At 54.5% G+C, this 15,000-nt stretch overlaps 7 protein-coding genes across 7 annotated transcripts; 4 read left to right on the top strand and 3 right to left on the bottom strand.

Moving 5' to 3' along the window:
• Positions 1 to 232: 232 nt before the first annotated feature.
• MRS44_007902 (uncharacterized protein) lies at positions 233 to 1,587 on the top strand (the record flags this gene model as incomplete). The annotated part of the gene is made up of 3 exons (XM_046272705.2): positions 233 to 446; positions 522 to 832; positions 892 to 1,587. The coding sequence occupies 3 exons, from the start codon at positions 233 to 235 to the stop codon at positions 1,585 to 1,587; spliced, it is 1,221 nt and encodes a 406-aa protein (XP_046134086.1).
• Positions 1,588 to 2,060: 473 nt separating this feature from the next.
• MRS44_007901 (uncharacterized protein) lies at positions 2,061 to 3,318 on the top strand (the record flags this gene model as incomplete). Its single annotated transcript, XM_046275948.2, has 2 exons — positions 2,061 to 2,391; positions 2,444 to 3,318. The coding sequence occupies 2 exons, from the start codon at positions 2,061 to 2,063 to the stop codon at positions 3,316 to 3,318; spliced, it is 1,206 nt and encodes a 401-aa protein (XP_046134087.1).
• A 227-nt stretch (positions 3,319 to 3,545) lies between these two features.
• On the bottom strand, positions 3,546 to 5,402 carry MRS44_007900 (uncharacterized protein; the record flags this gene model as incomplete). Its single annotated transcript, XM_046269193.2, has 3 exons — positions 3,546 to 3,803; positions 3,856 to 4,889; positions 4,949 to 5,402. The coding sequence occupies 3 exons, from the start codon at positions 5,400 to 5,402 to the stop codon at positions 3,546 to 3,548; spliced, it is 1,746 nt and encodes a 581-aa protein (XP_046134088.1).
• A 1,534-nt stretch (positions 5,403 to 6,936) lies between these two features.
• On the top strand, positions 6,937 to 8,374 carry MRS44_007899 (uncharacterized protein; the record flags this gene model as incomplete). Its single annotated transcript, XM_046269194.2, has 3 exons — positions 6,937 to 7,237; positions 7,291 to 7,452; positions 7,500 to 8,374. 3 exons carry the CDS (start codon positions 6,937 to 6,939, stop codon positions 8,372 to 8,374), a joined length of 1,338 nt encoding a protein of 445 aa, XP_046134089.1.
• Positions 8,375 to 8,658: 284 nt separating this feature from the next.
• Positions 8,659 to 10,644, bottom strand: MRS44_007898 (uncharacterized protein; the record flags this gene model as incomplete). The annotated part of the gene is made up of 4 exons (XM_046275949.2): positions 8,659 to 8,758; positions 8,812 to 10,254; positions 10,303 to 10,554; positions 10,607 to 10,644. 4 exons carry the CDS (start codon positions 10,642 to 10,644, stop codon positions 8,659 to 8,661), a joined length of 1,833 nt encoding a protein of 610 aa, XP_046134090.1.
• Positions 10,645 to 11,255: 611 nt separating this feature from the next.
• Positions 11,256 to 12,337, top strand: MRS44_007897 (uncharacterized protein; the record flags this gene model as incomplete). Its single annotated transcript, XM_046275950.2, has 4 exons — positions 11,256 to 11,367; positions 11,416 to 11,465; positions 11,520 to 12,189; positions 12,243 to 12,337. 4 exons carry the CDS (start codon positions 11,256 to 11,258, stop codon positions 12,335 to 12,337), a joined length of 927 nt encoding a protein of 308 aa, XP_046134091.1.
• Positions 12,338 to 12,422: 85 nt separating this feature from the next.
• Positions 12,423 to 13,483, bottom strand: MRS44_007896 (uncharacterized protein; the record flags this gene model as incomplete). Its single annotated transcript, XM_046278491.1, has 2 exons — positions 12,423 to 13,405; positions 13,459 to 13,483. 2 exons carry the CDS (start codon positions 13,481 to 13,483, stop codon positions 12,423 to 12,425), a joined length of 1,008 nt encoding a protein of 335 aa, XP_046134092.1.
• Positions 13,484 to 15,000: the final 1,517 nt, after the last annotated feature.

Genomic DNA, 15,000 nt, shown 5'->3' with positions numbered 1-15,000 from the left:
TACACTACTTGTCTGGCCCCAGACACCTTCCCCGCTGCTCGGCGTGGGCCCCACAGCCCACCACAAGCCGAAATCGGTGAATCTGGCTTGCCCCCCCAGAGGGCAGGCACCTCGTCTAGAAAATTTAGCTATACTTAACCTTTCTCCCCATCACCAGTTTTTCTCTTCTTTCTCTTCTTCATTCTATCTTCAGACACTCTCCCCTCAATCCCCCAGATCCCCTCCAGTCACAATGGCCTCCCGCAGCTTCACCAAGACCCTCCGCGCCCCCGTGGCCCGCCAATTGGCCTCTGTGCCCCGCGTCCAGCAGCGCACCTTTGTTGCTGCTGCCCGCGCCGCCGTCCGTGTTGGTGCTGTCGCCCGCCCCGTCGCTGCCGGCCCGGCTCAGCAGCAGATCCGTGGTGTGAAGACCATTGACTTTGCTGGTCACAAGGAGGACGTCTACGGTAAGCTCTTCTCACGCCTCGGGGGCTTCAGAGCTACCCCACTTCACTCATCATCATGATACTGATAAGCTACAGAGCGTGCCGACTGGCCCCAGGAGAAGCTCCTTGAGTACTTCAAGGACGACACCCTGGCCCTCATCGGCTACGGCTCTCAGGGTCACGGCCAGGGTCTTAACCTCCGTGACAACGGTCTCAACGTCATTGTTGGTGTCCGAAAGAACGGCAAGTCCTGGAAGGACGCTGAGCAGGATGGCTGGGTTGCCGGCAAGAACCTGTTCGATGTCGACGAGGCCATCTCCCGTGGTACCATCGTCATGAACCTCCTCTCCGATGCTGCCCAGTCTGAGACCTGGCCCGCCATCAAGCCCCAGCTCGTCAAGGGCAAGGTAAGAGATGACCCCGCCCAACACTAGTCATGTCACTAGACTAACAGCATCTGTAACAGACCCTCTACTTCTCCCACGGTTTCTCCCCCGTCTTCAAGGACCTCACCAAGGTCGAGGTCCCCACCGACATCGACGTCATCCTCTGCGCCCCCAAGGGTTCTGGCCGAACCGTCCGATCCCTCTTCCGTGAGGGTCGTGGTATCAACTCCTCCTTCGCCGTCTACCAGGACGTCACTGGCAAGGCTGAGGAGAAGGCCATCGCCCTCGGTGTCGCCATCGGCTCCGGCTACCTCTACAAGACCACTTTCGAGAAGGAGGTCTACTCTGACCTCTACGGTGAGCGTGGCTGCTTGATGGGTGGTATCCACGGCATGTTCCTTGCTCAGTACGAGGTTCTCCGTGAGCGCGGCCACAGCCCCAGCGAGGCCTTCAACGAGACCGTCGAGGAGGCTACTCAGTCCCTGTACCCCCTCATCGGTGCCAACGGCATGGACTGGATGTACGAGGCTTGCTCCACCACTGCCCGCCGTGGTGCCATTGACTGGAGCCCCCGCTTCAAGGATGCCCTGAAGCCCGTCTTCAACCAGCTGTACGACTCCGTCAAGGATGGCTCCGAGACCAAGCGATCCCTCGAGTACAACAGCCAGGCCGACTACCGTGAGAAGTACGAGGCTGAGATGCAGGAGATCCGGGATCTCGAGATCTGGCGCGCCGGCAAGGCCGTCCGCGCTCTCCGACCCGAGAACCAGAAGTAAACTGGGTTTAATGAGTGTTGACGTGTGAGGGGAAGAAGGAAAGGAAAGATTTGGGAAATGAACGGTCTTATGAAAACAAACGCATGAACTTTTGTACTTTAATTCCTGGGATCTTTGGGGGATCTAGGCTGGTCCAAAAGTTGATATCAGGCTCGGAGCCAAAACGAATACCAATTTCTTATTGTTCAACTTGTTGTCCTATCACCTGTGATGTTGATATCTGGCTTATTGTTAGTAGTTGACTAGGGCACGCCCTTGAGAGAACAACTGACTTGTAGTTGTGCGGGCTTTTCTTGGCAGGCTCCAGTCGGTTTCCGAAAGGGGAAATCGAGAGCGACAGGTGGGTGGTTCCACTAAGCAGGCAGGTATACCGACAACCGGAGCACGATATATAAGGACTCATGTTGATGCCATAGACGTTGGATACAAGCAAGCACATTTCTCACCTTAGACCTCCAATTTTACGATTCATCATGGCCGACTTATCCACAACCCTTCCTCTGAACCGTGACTCAGTCATCGAGGCCCACAAGCTCATCAGCGATTATGTCCACTTGACGCCCGTCCTCACCAACCGCACCCTCACTGAGCTGGCCTCGACGCCTCGCACACTCGATGGGACCCGATTCGAAGGTCGGACCCCGGCTCGGCCAGTGCTGAGGCTCTGGTTCAAGTGCGAAAACATGCAACGGATCGGGGCCTTTAAGGCGAGAGGGGCGTTTCACGCGGTGGAGAGGCTTAAGCAGGAGCCTGGGTGGTTGGAGGGAGGGGGTAAGGAGAAGGGTGTTGTGACGCATAGTTCAGGTGAGAGAAAAACTCCAAGATGGGGTATTGGACTTGAACTGACTGGTTGTAGGAAATCACGCTCAGGCGTTGGCCTTGGCAGCTCGTGAGAGTGGCATCAAGGCGCATATCGTCATGCCTGAGATCTCCAACCCCAAGAAGGTCGCTGGAACAAAGGGATACGGCGCCAACGTCATATTTAGTGGCAGCACAGCTCCAGAACGCGAAGCCGTCGCAAACAAGGTTATTGCTGAGACAGGTGCCCGTCTTGTACCGCCGTATGACCACCCGGACATTATGCTAGGTCAGGGCACACTTGGTCTTGAGTTTCAACAGCAAGTCACCGAGCTTATGACGACCGATGCCGAAGTCGACGGGCAGAAAAAGGTATTCCGCGCTCCGGCTACGGGGAGGGACAACGCTGGACCGGGTGTGCCAGGAGGCAAGAAGGAGAAGCCTGGGTTGGATGCCATCATGACACCTTGCGGCGGCGGTGGAATGCTCTCGGGTGTGGCTCTCAGCTGTGAGGGTACAGGAATCCGCGTATTTGGCGCGGAGCCCTCCTTCGAAGGAGCTGACGACGGTAAACGCGGATACGAATCTGGCGAACGCATCACGGCAGTCAAGACACTGACTGTAGCTGACGGCCTCCGCACGCCGGTGGGCGAGCACCCGTGGTCCGTCATCTACAAACGACGACTGGTATCTGGCATGTACAGCGTATCAGAAGAGGAGATCCTAGCGGCCATGAGACTCGTGTACGAGCGGTTCAAGCTGGTCGTCGAGCCGAGCGCCTGTGTTCCGCTCGCGGTGGCTCTGTACGACGAGGAGTTTAGGACCATGGTGGAGAAGGAGGCTGGTGAGGATGGATGGGACCTTGGGTTGGTGTTTAGTGGGGGAAATGTCGATGTTGATGCTCTTGGAAAGATGTTTGCTGGGGGGAAGTAGACTGATAGACCTGGCCTACCTAGACAGAATCTGAATACATGTTTTACAATACTTGTGCATTATTTGATGAGCGTTACCATGCTTCTTTATCCTTGGCCGCCATAAAGTCATGAACCGCTTAATTAAATGTTTGCATTTTATGGGCATATTGTATACGGGCCTACCTTCCCTTTTCATTCTCTAGAACCCAACACATCTTTGATACTCTGTATTATCAAAATGGCCTCTCACTGATTCAAAGCCTCGTCCATCGTCCGTCTCCACTTTGTCGCGTTCGTCCTCAACAGCCATACACTGGTGTAACTAACCAACAAGCAAAAGAAACAAATGGTTGTGAATACCCAGCCGACGTTGATGGCATTGATCCACGGCGCAGCTACAATGGCTCCGATACAGGAGAGAGTGTTTCTCACTAGATTGTTGAGCGCCGCGCCCGAGGATGTACTCTTTCGGATGAATTCGGTAAGCATGGTAGTCGCGCTGCTCTGTTGACATGATGTTAGCCAAGTATTGCTGGTATGAGATGCGGTGTCTTACAAAAACAAGCATGGACGAGATTCCAAAGAAGAAGAGGGCGACACATGGCACCGGAGTGGGCAAGCCATATCTCAATGTCCAGCCAAACATGAGCAGTGCCAGTGGGTACGCCGTCACCATGATCCATGCGTTCTCCCTCATTCGATCCTCGGGAAGATAGATGAGCTTCCCATTCTCGTCGTAGCGGTTTGCCTTGCGGGCCTCCCTCGCCATGATTCTGTCGATCCAGCGGCCGCCGCAGAGTGAGCCGACAACGTACCCAGCACCTGACGGGATATACAGTAGACCGAGGAGCAGCTGGCCGTAGTTGTACGGGTCGCGGGTGAACTTTTGCTGGATCGCAATGTTTACCACATATAGCGAGCCGAAGGCAATGGCGGCGAGAAGCACAGTGATGAAAACAGCCGGGAATCGTAGGTAGCCCACTACACCCAGGGGATCGATCAGGAACCGACGGACAGACTTGGCCAGACGCTTCGTTCTGACCTTGGCCGAATCCATGGTGCGCATCCGGCTGAGCTCCTCAGTCGGTAGTGTCTCCTCCGGTCTGCGCCGCTGCAGTGTCTCGGGGAGGAAGAAGAGGATCATCAGCAAGACTATAAGACCATAGATGGCAAGGAACCACATGGTCGCCTGCCAGCCGAGCTCCTGCGTCAGCACACCTCCGATGACGGGTGCGACCAGGGGACCTAGGAGTGGTCCGAGGTAGAAGATGCTCATTGCTCGGCCGCGCTCAAAGACTTCGAACAAGTCGGCGATGGAGCCTGCGCCGGTAGAATGAGCACTCGCTGAGGCACCTCCGGCGCACATACGGAAGACGACCAGCATGGTGATGTTTGTCGATACGGCTGAGAGGACTGAGAATATGACAAAGAGGGTAAAGGAGACGAGGTAGATGGACCGACGGCCAAACTGCTCAGAGAAGGAAGACCACCAGAGGGGAAAGATGGCCATTGAGATCATGTACAGCGCAACCGAAAGGTTAGTGACCGTCTCAGAGGCGTTGAATTCGCGAGCTAACACGGGAAGGGCAGCTTTTTGCTCGTCAGCACTCTATCGATTTAACTCAAATATTCGCAAGGGCAAGGCTTACGATACACGACTGTCGATCCAAGGGGCGCCGCAGCCGTGGCCAGGGCAATGATAAAAGTGAGACCCCATTTCGTCGAGTTCTTATAATCTGGAGGATAGGCAATCTCAGGAACTAGAGTGAGACTCCCAAACAGACCTCGTCTCTTGGAACGTGGGACGATGGATAAGGGCCTCGAACGGGCGGATGAGGCTCTTGAACAACTGCGCTTGGCGGACCTTCGTGTGTCTATATGGCCTAACGGTTCACCAAGTGTGACGGGCTCAATGGCATCTTGTTCCTGATGTATCGAGTCTGCGCGGCTCTGGGTATGGCTTGAACGAGAGGTTGAAACTGTGGAAGCCGGACGCCGGCCTCCGTGTTTCTCATCCACTTCACCTCGCTCGAGGCTGGACCTTTGCTCTGCCTTTTCGTCGATTTTTTGATCGACTTTTTCGTCGTCACGGTCGGGTCTCATGGTGACGTCGGTCGGCCCCGAAAAGAAAATGTGGGGACCGGTCTGCCGAACCCGGGGATGCGGCAGCCGGAGCAAGACGGAGCAGAGGGAACTGGAGACGGAAGTGGAAGTGTTTCAGACTGCACCAGCAGAGAATCTCAAAGCTACTGAACGAAAAATGATCCGAAAAAGATTATATTCATTCAAAGGCGGAGATGAGAGTCAGATTTTGCCAAGATCTAGGTTGTGGTGGTGGGTAGGGGGTGGAAGAATGATCCCGGTCTTGAAAAACAAAACGCGAAAGAAATAGAAGGGTGCCATTGACGAGCCCGCATCTATCATTCCGCACCTTACATTTGTTCCCCGGGGAGAGAGTCCAAACCGGTCCCGGCTTTTGCTTGACTGACCAATGGTTTCCCAGTCTGTATCTCGGCAGCCTGAGCCGGGAATTAGCAGTGTGGAGCGGATATGTGGAGGGAACGCCGAGAGCGGTGCCGAAGGGGGGGCGAGAGGACGGAAAAGCGGCACTCGATGGGGGAATAACGCGGGGGGTAAGTGCGGATGTATTCTTCCTGGGTTTCATTTGAGTTGTCATGATTGTGTATTGATGATATGTAGTTGTCTACTGTGATCACGAGGTTGATGGCCTGTTATGAGAGCAACTCGACAAGACAGGGGGAAATGGCCAAGAAGAAAAACGAAGTTGGAAAATGGCCTGTGCTGGAATTTGAATTAATCAGCATCTCGCCGTTTTGCAATTGAGCTAACTACGCCTTGTCAGAAGTTGCGTGCCCTCAAGCATGGGAAGCGTTCCTGTATCGGAGGAGGTTTCCTAACCAAGTAGGTGTCGGCGGTCACGCGGCGATGTGCATGTTGGGCATGCAATACGAATAAGTGGTTAGTTAAAGAATAACGCTTTGTCATATGTCTATGAAGTACTCGAATATGATTCATTTGTTGTTCGTCATTGTGTTATTACATTTGAGGATGTCACTACGAGAGTGTATAACCTCCAAGGCTTCCCACACCTCACAAGATGATTTAAGCACTGAGTACAAGATACACTGCATAAGTAAGGACAATCTCTGTTCTGCTCTATAGCAATTGTTTTCACAAATTTGTTCTAAATTTGCTGGCGGCTTTCTTTGCTACATACACAAAGTCCAGCGATACAATACATTGCTTGACTTCAGCAACGGTACAGTTTTATACCCCAGCCGCCGACATCGCTCCACTCTCATATCTGTGAAAACATGTGAGCTCATCAAGACAAGGCCAGCCATGAAGCAGAAAAAAAGGTCTATCAATGTCAATACTTGTAGAGTCTGGCCTGTAACTAATGCTTTCAGAATACCTATCCAACCACTTTAATATCGTAATGCCTCTCTCCTACTGGCCCTCCCAAGCTCCGGAAGCTCTCCCGTACTTCCAATAGATGGCGGGGTGCATGAACCCCACCAAACAACCTGAGTCACTTTAAACCATCTCCTCCATATCCAACACTCACTCACTCACTCACTCACCACCAAAAAAAAGAACATCACCAAACTTCACAATGTCCCTCACAAACGCCTCCCCAGAGGCCGCAGCCAGCGCCGCAAAGACGGCATCCTTCGCCCTCGCCACCCTCCCCGCCTCGGCCCGCAACAGCGCCCTCGACGCCATTCACGCCGCACTCACGGCCGCCAAGGACGATATCCTCGCCGCCAACGCCCGCGACCTGGAGCTCGCCGCAAAGGCTGCTGCTGATGGTTCCCTCAGCCAGGCTCTCGTGTCGCGGCTGGATCTGGGAAAGAAGGGCAAGTGGGAGGATATGCTCAAGGGTATTCTCGATGTGAGGGATCTTGAGGATCCAGGTTGGTTTCTTACTCTTATGTTGTTGAACTTGAAAGACTCATTTTTTCAAAAGTTGGTCAGGTTCAGATGAGGACTGAGCTTGACAATGATCTCGTTATGGAGCGTGTCTCATGCCCCATCGGTGTCCTTCTCATCATCTTTGAGGCCCGACCCGAGGTCATCGCCAACATTGCCTCTCTCGCCATCAAGTCTGGCAACGCCGCCATTCTCAAGGGTAAGTTTCCCCCTATCATCTCAACTCACAAAGTTCACACTCCCTAGGCGGAAAGGAATCCACCGAGTCCTTCGTCGCCATCTCCAAGGTCATCTCTTCAGCGCTAGAGACAACTCAGGTCCCCAACTCAGCCATCCAACTTGTCACCACCCGCGATGTCATCGCCCAGCTCCTTGCTCAGGATCGCTACATTGACCTCGTCATCCCCCGTGGCTCCAACGATCTGGTCCGCTACATCAAGGAGTCGACAAAGATTCCCGTCCTCGGCCACGCAGACGGTCTTTGCCACATCTACCTCACTGCCTCGGCAGACAAGGACAAGGCCATCACCGCCATTGTCGACTCCAAGACCAGCTATCCCGCTGCCTGCAACGCCGTCGAGACTCTCCTCGTCCAGGATACCGCTCTGACTACCGTCTTCCCCGGCGTTGCTGCTGCTCTCGCCGCCAAGGGTGTTTCTCTTCGCGTTGACGAGGCCAGCAAGGCCGCCATTGCATCCCTTTCTCTTGAGGGTGTCCAGGATGTCACGGCCGAGGACTACGACACGGAGCATCTCTCCCTCACCATCGGCGTCAAGACCGTCTCTTCCCTTGACGAAGCCATCACCCACATCAACACCCACGGCTCTCACCACACCGACGCCATCATGACCTCCGACTCGGCCGAGGCTGAGCGGTTCATGAACGAGGTTGACTCTGCCGGTGTGTACTGGAACGCCGCTACCCGTCTCGCCGACGGCATGCGCTACGGCTTCGGTACCGAGGTTGGTATCAGCACCAACAAGATCCATGCCCGTGGACCTGTTGGTCTCGAGGGCTTGACCATCTACAAGTACAAGATCCGCGGTGACTACCAGGCCACCGCTGACTACGGAGACGGTGAGGGCAAGAAGCCCTGGAAGCACCAGAGGCTGCCCCTGTAGTTAGATACCAGGCATCGGGGCATCCTGCACATGTGACGGCGTTGGGTTAATAAAAGCTTGTTGAATCCTCTTGAGCATTTACATCATTCTCTACACCCTTGTTCAACTCATCCCAGGTGACACTGCATTCGTCGCGATGCTCGTTTCATTATGTATTGCGTAATGTTCATGTCCACGGCATTGTAGACCGATCCTTTCATCCCGGCTTTACAAGGTATACATGCTAAGACAATCCCGAATCTCTTTTCGCCATCCCGCACGCCCCGGAATCGCAGCCTTCATCTTCATACTCCCATGTTCTCGTATTCCTTAATCATCTCCTTGAGCTTGTTGCCTTCCGAAGTAAAGTCCAGGGGCATAGCACTCATCACCTGATATCGTATCCTAAAACACTCATGTTAGTATCTCTCACACAGTCAGGGAACACGCCGACGTACCTCTGAGCCTCGCCAAAGTTGTCCATCTTTGCTCTGCATCGGAACGTGAGCTTCTTGCAGTTGGCCTCCTCAAATGCCGCCGTGAACTTGGTTGGGTCATCCGACTCCTTCAGCTCCATCATCTCATTGGCTGTACGACCCAAGATCTTCTGGCCAGAATCATCAAAGCAGCTGAGCCATTGGTGGCTGGTGTGGTCGGCCACGTTAAGAGACAGAATGTACCGGTATTCTGGCTTCTCGTGCGACACGTTGCACTTCTCGCAATGCCAGGTGCCATCTCCCATCTCCGTCACCTTCTTGTTGCAGCCCTGGGAAGCACAGGCTGGGTAGCAAAAGGTGTCTTGCTTCATAAAGACGATAGTCGCCTTGATGGTGTAGTAGGCCTGGTCATCCATGCCAAGGTTCTCATCCTTAACCTGAGAGATGGTCTTGATCTCGTCCTTTCGGCCGGTGGCGTTGCCCATGCTTGCCATGCCCTGGTGAGTTGCAAAGGTGTCTGTTCGTCCAGCGGAGTCATACCATCCCTTGAGTCGGTGAGCATCAGGAATGTCGGGATCAACACTCATTGTGCCAGAAGAAAGAAGACTGAGACTCTTTCCACCAAAGTCGGATACCTTGGTGCCCTTGAAGGCCACCACAGACTCGGCGGGGGCGTCGAACGAGTTGGCAGTCTTGCCCCAAACTGTAACACGGACTGAGTAGCCGGTATCATCCACGAGGGTTAGCTCTCGCTTCTGAAAAGGTCGGCCGTCCTTCTTGGATACAATCTCTCCAATCTCGCCGACCTCCTTGAGCACGCCAATGACATCGACTGTGTTGTCCTTCTCCACGCTCTGCAGCTCCTGGATGGTGCAGAAGTTGAACCTCACTTGAGGCACATTGGTCTGGTCCTCGGCCTTCTCGATGACTGTATCCCGCTCAAAAGCGAGCTCGTAGTCGTTGGGAAGGTTGGAGAACTGCTTCTTGGCCAGTGACACTCGGCAAGGAGTAGAGATGTAGTAAACAGATCCCTCCTGCAGACGGTCGTAGAAGGCATCGCACTGCTCGTTGAAACCAGTAGCCTTGATCTCACCACTCTCATCCAGAAGGTTAACGCTGAAAAGCTTTCCCTCGCCTGTGGCCTTGTGCCATGTCTTGATATCCGACTTGGAGGTAACTCGAGCCTTGATGGTCCACTTGTGTGCGAAGGGCGACAGGCCCTCGATGGGGTAGATGTTGCTGCCACCGTGCATGGCTGGTCGCGAAGGCATCGACTGCTGCTGCTGTTGCTGCTGGAATTGTTGGGGCTGTGGCTTTTGTTCCTCCTTCTTAACACCGTAGAAGTCTCCTCCGGCGATGGCACCCTCCTGACCGGGTGGCTTTGCGTCGACCGCGACCGGCTCGCCAATTTTGTCCTGGATGCCAAGGGATTCGACGACTTCGAGATCGAGGATGACAAGGATACTAGATGTGGTCAGAAGCAGACGGGACGACGGTGAATCATGAACTCACTTCTTGCCCTTCAGGTTGTTGGGAGTGTATTGCTTAATCCGGGCAAAGCAGCCTCGGACGAGCTTGTTGTCGCGAACGACGTGGTTGGCCTGTGTGGCAAGCATGGTCTGAACGTAATGCTGGCCATCGCTCATAACGAGGCGATATCGTTCTCCTCCTTGGGCCGAAGGGGCCATCTGCTTGACTTGGAGGCATTGCAAGACGGGTACGGGGAAGAGCTTGGCGGCCTTGTCGGGATCATTGAAGATCACGCTGACAAAAAGTTAGTGAACGGAGAAGGGGGATGAGAGACGAGAAAACGCACTCAAGGGCGCCTCGAGAGAGCGCTGAAGCTGCAGCCATGGTTGCCGTGAGCTGTGATCGGTTCTCGGCGGTAGATTGTGTGTATCTCGTTGGCTTGATGGCTTGGTTGAGTAGCTGTCTGGGGGAAGATGATGAAAGTGGACGATAAAAGGAAGATGGTGCCTACGACGCGTTCAGCGCGTTCCACTCAACGCGCTGTGTGGCAAGAGATCGCGGGGTCGTTGGATTATGTAATGCTACGGCAGTTGATGGCTGGGGCAACCGGGGACGAACCACACGATCTCGACAGGCCAGTCGAGAATATCAAGTGTAAATGTCAAGATATACAGGCTATTGTGCTTTTCTAGAATAGAATATATATTCTGAAGCTCAGATTTACCAATGTAAACCACCTGGCTCCGCCGCTGCATGAACCAATATTCACCTGTCGCCGCGTCACGCACGCGCGCAAGGAAGAGCTCCTGCAGGGAGTTACCCCTCCAACATGACGTTGGATTCCAGCCAAGGCGCCGCAGCGCAGTGCAGCTGTCCAACCTCAGGCAGCCCCTCAACTGCAATCAGCCATGCATCAAACAACAACATCATCTGCCTGCCAATCCTACGACACTACGCATCTCGATCGCAGATAGGACACCAACGAGATAATCACCATGGCTGACGCAGACAATGCTACTCGAGCTCCCGAGAGCGACGCCCAGGAGACCAGGGCTGCCCCTTCGGCGCCTGTTGTCGGCGAGCACTGCGTAACCGACAGGCCTACTCGTATGTTCTGCATTCCTGATCATTCCCATCCCATACTAACAGGTGTAGCTTCTGGACAGGCCTCTACCGGCGAGATCATCAAGCTCAATGACGTTGATGTGCGACCAACCAGTGACCCCATCTATACTGTCGCTAACGGCGCTCACCTCTAGGTCTACATCTCCAAGCCCACCGACTACCCTCATGCTCCTTCCCGACTCCTCCTCCTCCTCACTGGAGGCACGGGCATCAAGTCCACCAACAACCAGATCCAGGCCGACAAGTTCGCCTCTGAGGGCTACCTCGTCCTCATGCCCGACCTCTTCGCCGGCGACACAGCTCCAGGCGCAACCGCCGTCACCGACGACTCCACATCTATCCTCGAGCAGTTCAAGCTGAAAGCCGTCGAGGTTACAAAGTCGTTCCTCATCGACATGTGGCTCGCCCGCGTCACTGAGGACCGCGTCATGCCTATCCTGCACAAGGTGATCGATGCTGCCCGGGAGCAGTACGCAGACTCCATCCAGCGTGGTGATGGCATCTATGCGGCCGGGTATTGCGTCGGTGCGCGGTTCATTTTGCTTCTTGCCAAGAAGACAAAGGTTGTTCAAGGGGATGCCGAGAGTGGAGGACTCAAGTCCGGGCCATTCATCAAGGCCGGTGCTTTGGCACATGCCGCCTCAGTCACCCCCGATGACTTCAAAGACATCAGTGCTCCTCTAAGCCTGGTTTGCGTTGAAAACGATCCTCTCTTCACCGATGAGGTGCGGATAGCAGGAGAAGATACCATGTCTGATGCAAACCTAGAGCACGAGGTCCAGGTATATCCTGGAGTGCCGCACGGTAAGCCAAGGCTTCACTATCTATATGTCTTGATCGTCAACTCACTATATCAGGGTTTGCCGTTGTCGGCGAGTATCAGGATGCTGCCATCAAGGACGCCCAGGCTACAGCGTATGAGCAGATGCTCAAGTGGATTCAGTCACATTGAGGAAAGCGATGGATTTCTTTGCTTTGACGAACACAAGCGTGGCGTCGTCAAGAGTTGTCTCCTATTTTCGAGTTATGAATGGTACCTACGAGATAGTACATATGATCTTGCCCAGATTCTTGGCCTCTTCCATGTGCTTGTGAGCCTCCTGGATCTCCTCCCATGGCAGAACCTTGTCCACAAGGATCTTCAACTTGCCCGACTCAAAGTCTGGGAGATACTCTTCGAGGCGGTCACGAAGCTTTCCCTGGTACTCCTCGTCCCGGCTCCTCAGCGTGCTGCCCTCGATTCGGAGCCTCTTGTACAGGATCTGCGAGATGTCGGCTTCGGGGATCTTGACACCACCCAGCGTACCCAGGAGGACGATACGTCCGTCCCGTGCAGCGGCCGTCTGGTTCTGCTGGAAGTAGCTTGCACCAACAAAATCCACGATATAGTCGACGCCGTTACCGTCGGTGTGTTTCTTGATCTCCTCCGCCCAGTCCTGCGTCTTGTAGTTGAAGGCCGCGGTGGCTCCGAGCTTCGAGGTAATAAAGTCGCACTTTTCCTGGGACCCGGCCGTGGCAAAGACCTGGGATGCACCGGCAATCTTTGACAGCTGGATGCCAGCAATAGACACGCCCGAGGCACCAGCATGCCACAAGATCGACTTACCTTTGGTGAAGCCAAGCACAAGGTGCAGTGCCTGTGTCGCCGTGATCCAGGTTTCCGGGATGCCAGCGCATGTCACAAAGTCCATGGACGACGGCTTGTGCAGCAACATGCGTGTGCTGACGGCAAGGTACTCGGCGTAGGCGCCACCGTAGGCAAGCCCAAAGACTTCGTCACCTTGCTTAAAGGCACCGTGGTCACCAGGCCCAAGGGACTCGATGGTGCCGCTGAACTCGACGCCCAGCGTTGCGGGGGCTTGAGGCGGAAGCGGGTAAAAGCCGCGTCGCTGGACTATATCCATGCGGTTTATGCCAAAGGCTTTGACACGGACGAGGGCCTGTCCTTCAGTAGGCGAGGGCTTTGGCGTCTGAGGGTTGATGAAGAGGGCATCTCGCTCGCCTTTACCGCCTCGGATATCTGCGGACTAGGTTAGACGGTGCTGGTCTTGGACTTGCATCCTGCTCCCGTACCGACTGCCTTGATCAGATCCGCCATGTTGTAGTTTCAGGTGTTCGTTTCGGGCGTTAAAGGTGACTCTGGTGGAAATTCGAAGCTGAAGCTTGAAGCGCAAGACGGTCACAGATGGTTGAGTGAAACCGATGACGCACATTAGTAATACTCTCAGACGCAATGTCGCCAACCTCCGACAAACTTTGGCCAGACATACGGGGCCAATGATACTCTGTATAGCGACGACACCTGCAACACACAACTTTGTGCCATGATGACTTCGACTTGGTGTTTGACAAGGTAATCCGCTGGTGTCAAGTCCCAGGAGGACACAAGCTGAGGGCGAGATTGATTCAGAGGTCCGACCGGAAGTGCAATCGAGCAATTAGCCTGATTGAATTGAACCGGGGTCGCTTGACACCTGGAATTGCTCACGTCGTTATCTCTCCCCTTTCTCAATCACAAAGCGCATTTCGCCCTTCTCTCAATGGATGTCAACAGCAGAGTCCGAGGACCCTTGCTCCTGTCGCGGAACGAGAATCGACAAGAGGCAGGTTCATCTTAGCGAAACAAGGCCGCGGAACCAAAAACAGATACAGAATGCGGCACAGAACATGCTCTTGTCTCCGCCGATACGAGAGACAAAGCGGAAGCCGCTCAGACTCGGCTGGCCAAGAGTGTTGCCACCACAGCCAAGAAACACAGACAAGCGTGCGGCTCGGTCAGACGAATCAAGGCACTTGCAATTACGCCTGAGGCGATAGTCAACTCCCGGAGACGCTGGGGATGGGATGGTGTGCTGGTGTCGCTTCGACGGTAGCTGTTCTGGCCATGGGCCGGTCAGACCATTCGGAGAAGAGGCAATTATCATCCTCGGCCAGGCCCCCGGAGAAGTGATTCAAGGACGAGCAAGGGATTGGAAATTAGCCATGGAGAAAACTGCGAGGGGCCGACCTGTAGGAACCACGGCCAGTAGTCCCGGGTGTGGCAAATCGAACCAGCCAAGTATAGATCGAGCCAAGTGATAACAAAGTAGGTTAGGGTTAGAGATGTGACTTGGACGGACCGCAGTTGGTTCCATCGACGGAGCGTCGACTAACGACGAGGCGAGCAAATTGGGTGTTTTGGTTGTCTGGGCGAGATGTCAAAACATGCACCGGCTCATTAAACGCCGGCAGGGAAAAAACAACAACACAATCGACAGCAACTCGAGCCCCGGGTTGTTATTCGTGCGGTCCGGGGGCGTTCGCGATATGTCGGTCACGCTGCATGAGCATGCAACGCACAGAACGTCTGGTTGCAGCACAGTAGATTCTCTGTATCATGCAAGGGCAAGAAGCATGGCTGCGGGACGGGCGAGATGAGAAGGTTAAGCTGGGAATAGTCTGGGCGATCTCCAGATCATGGTCAGTGGTGGAAATTAAACCCGGGTATGGCCTTCCGAGCAGCTCCAAATCAAGGAGTCCTGAGCGGCTAAGAAAAACTTGACCGACGAACAAGCGTCGATGGTAGCCTTTGATCCTGGAAACTGGGCTTGAGAGGCTTGGGAGGCTTGCGGAAGA

Source organism: Fusarium solani (assembly GCF_023522795.1).
Source record: "Fusarium solani strain SB1 chromosome Unknown bctg00000004, whole genome shotgun sequence".
NCBI lineage: Eukaryota > Fungi > Ascomycota > Sordariomycetes > Hypocreales > Nectriaceae > Fusarium > Fusarium solani.
This window is presented reverse-complemented; position numbering and strand designations above follow the sequence as displayed.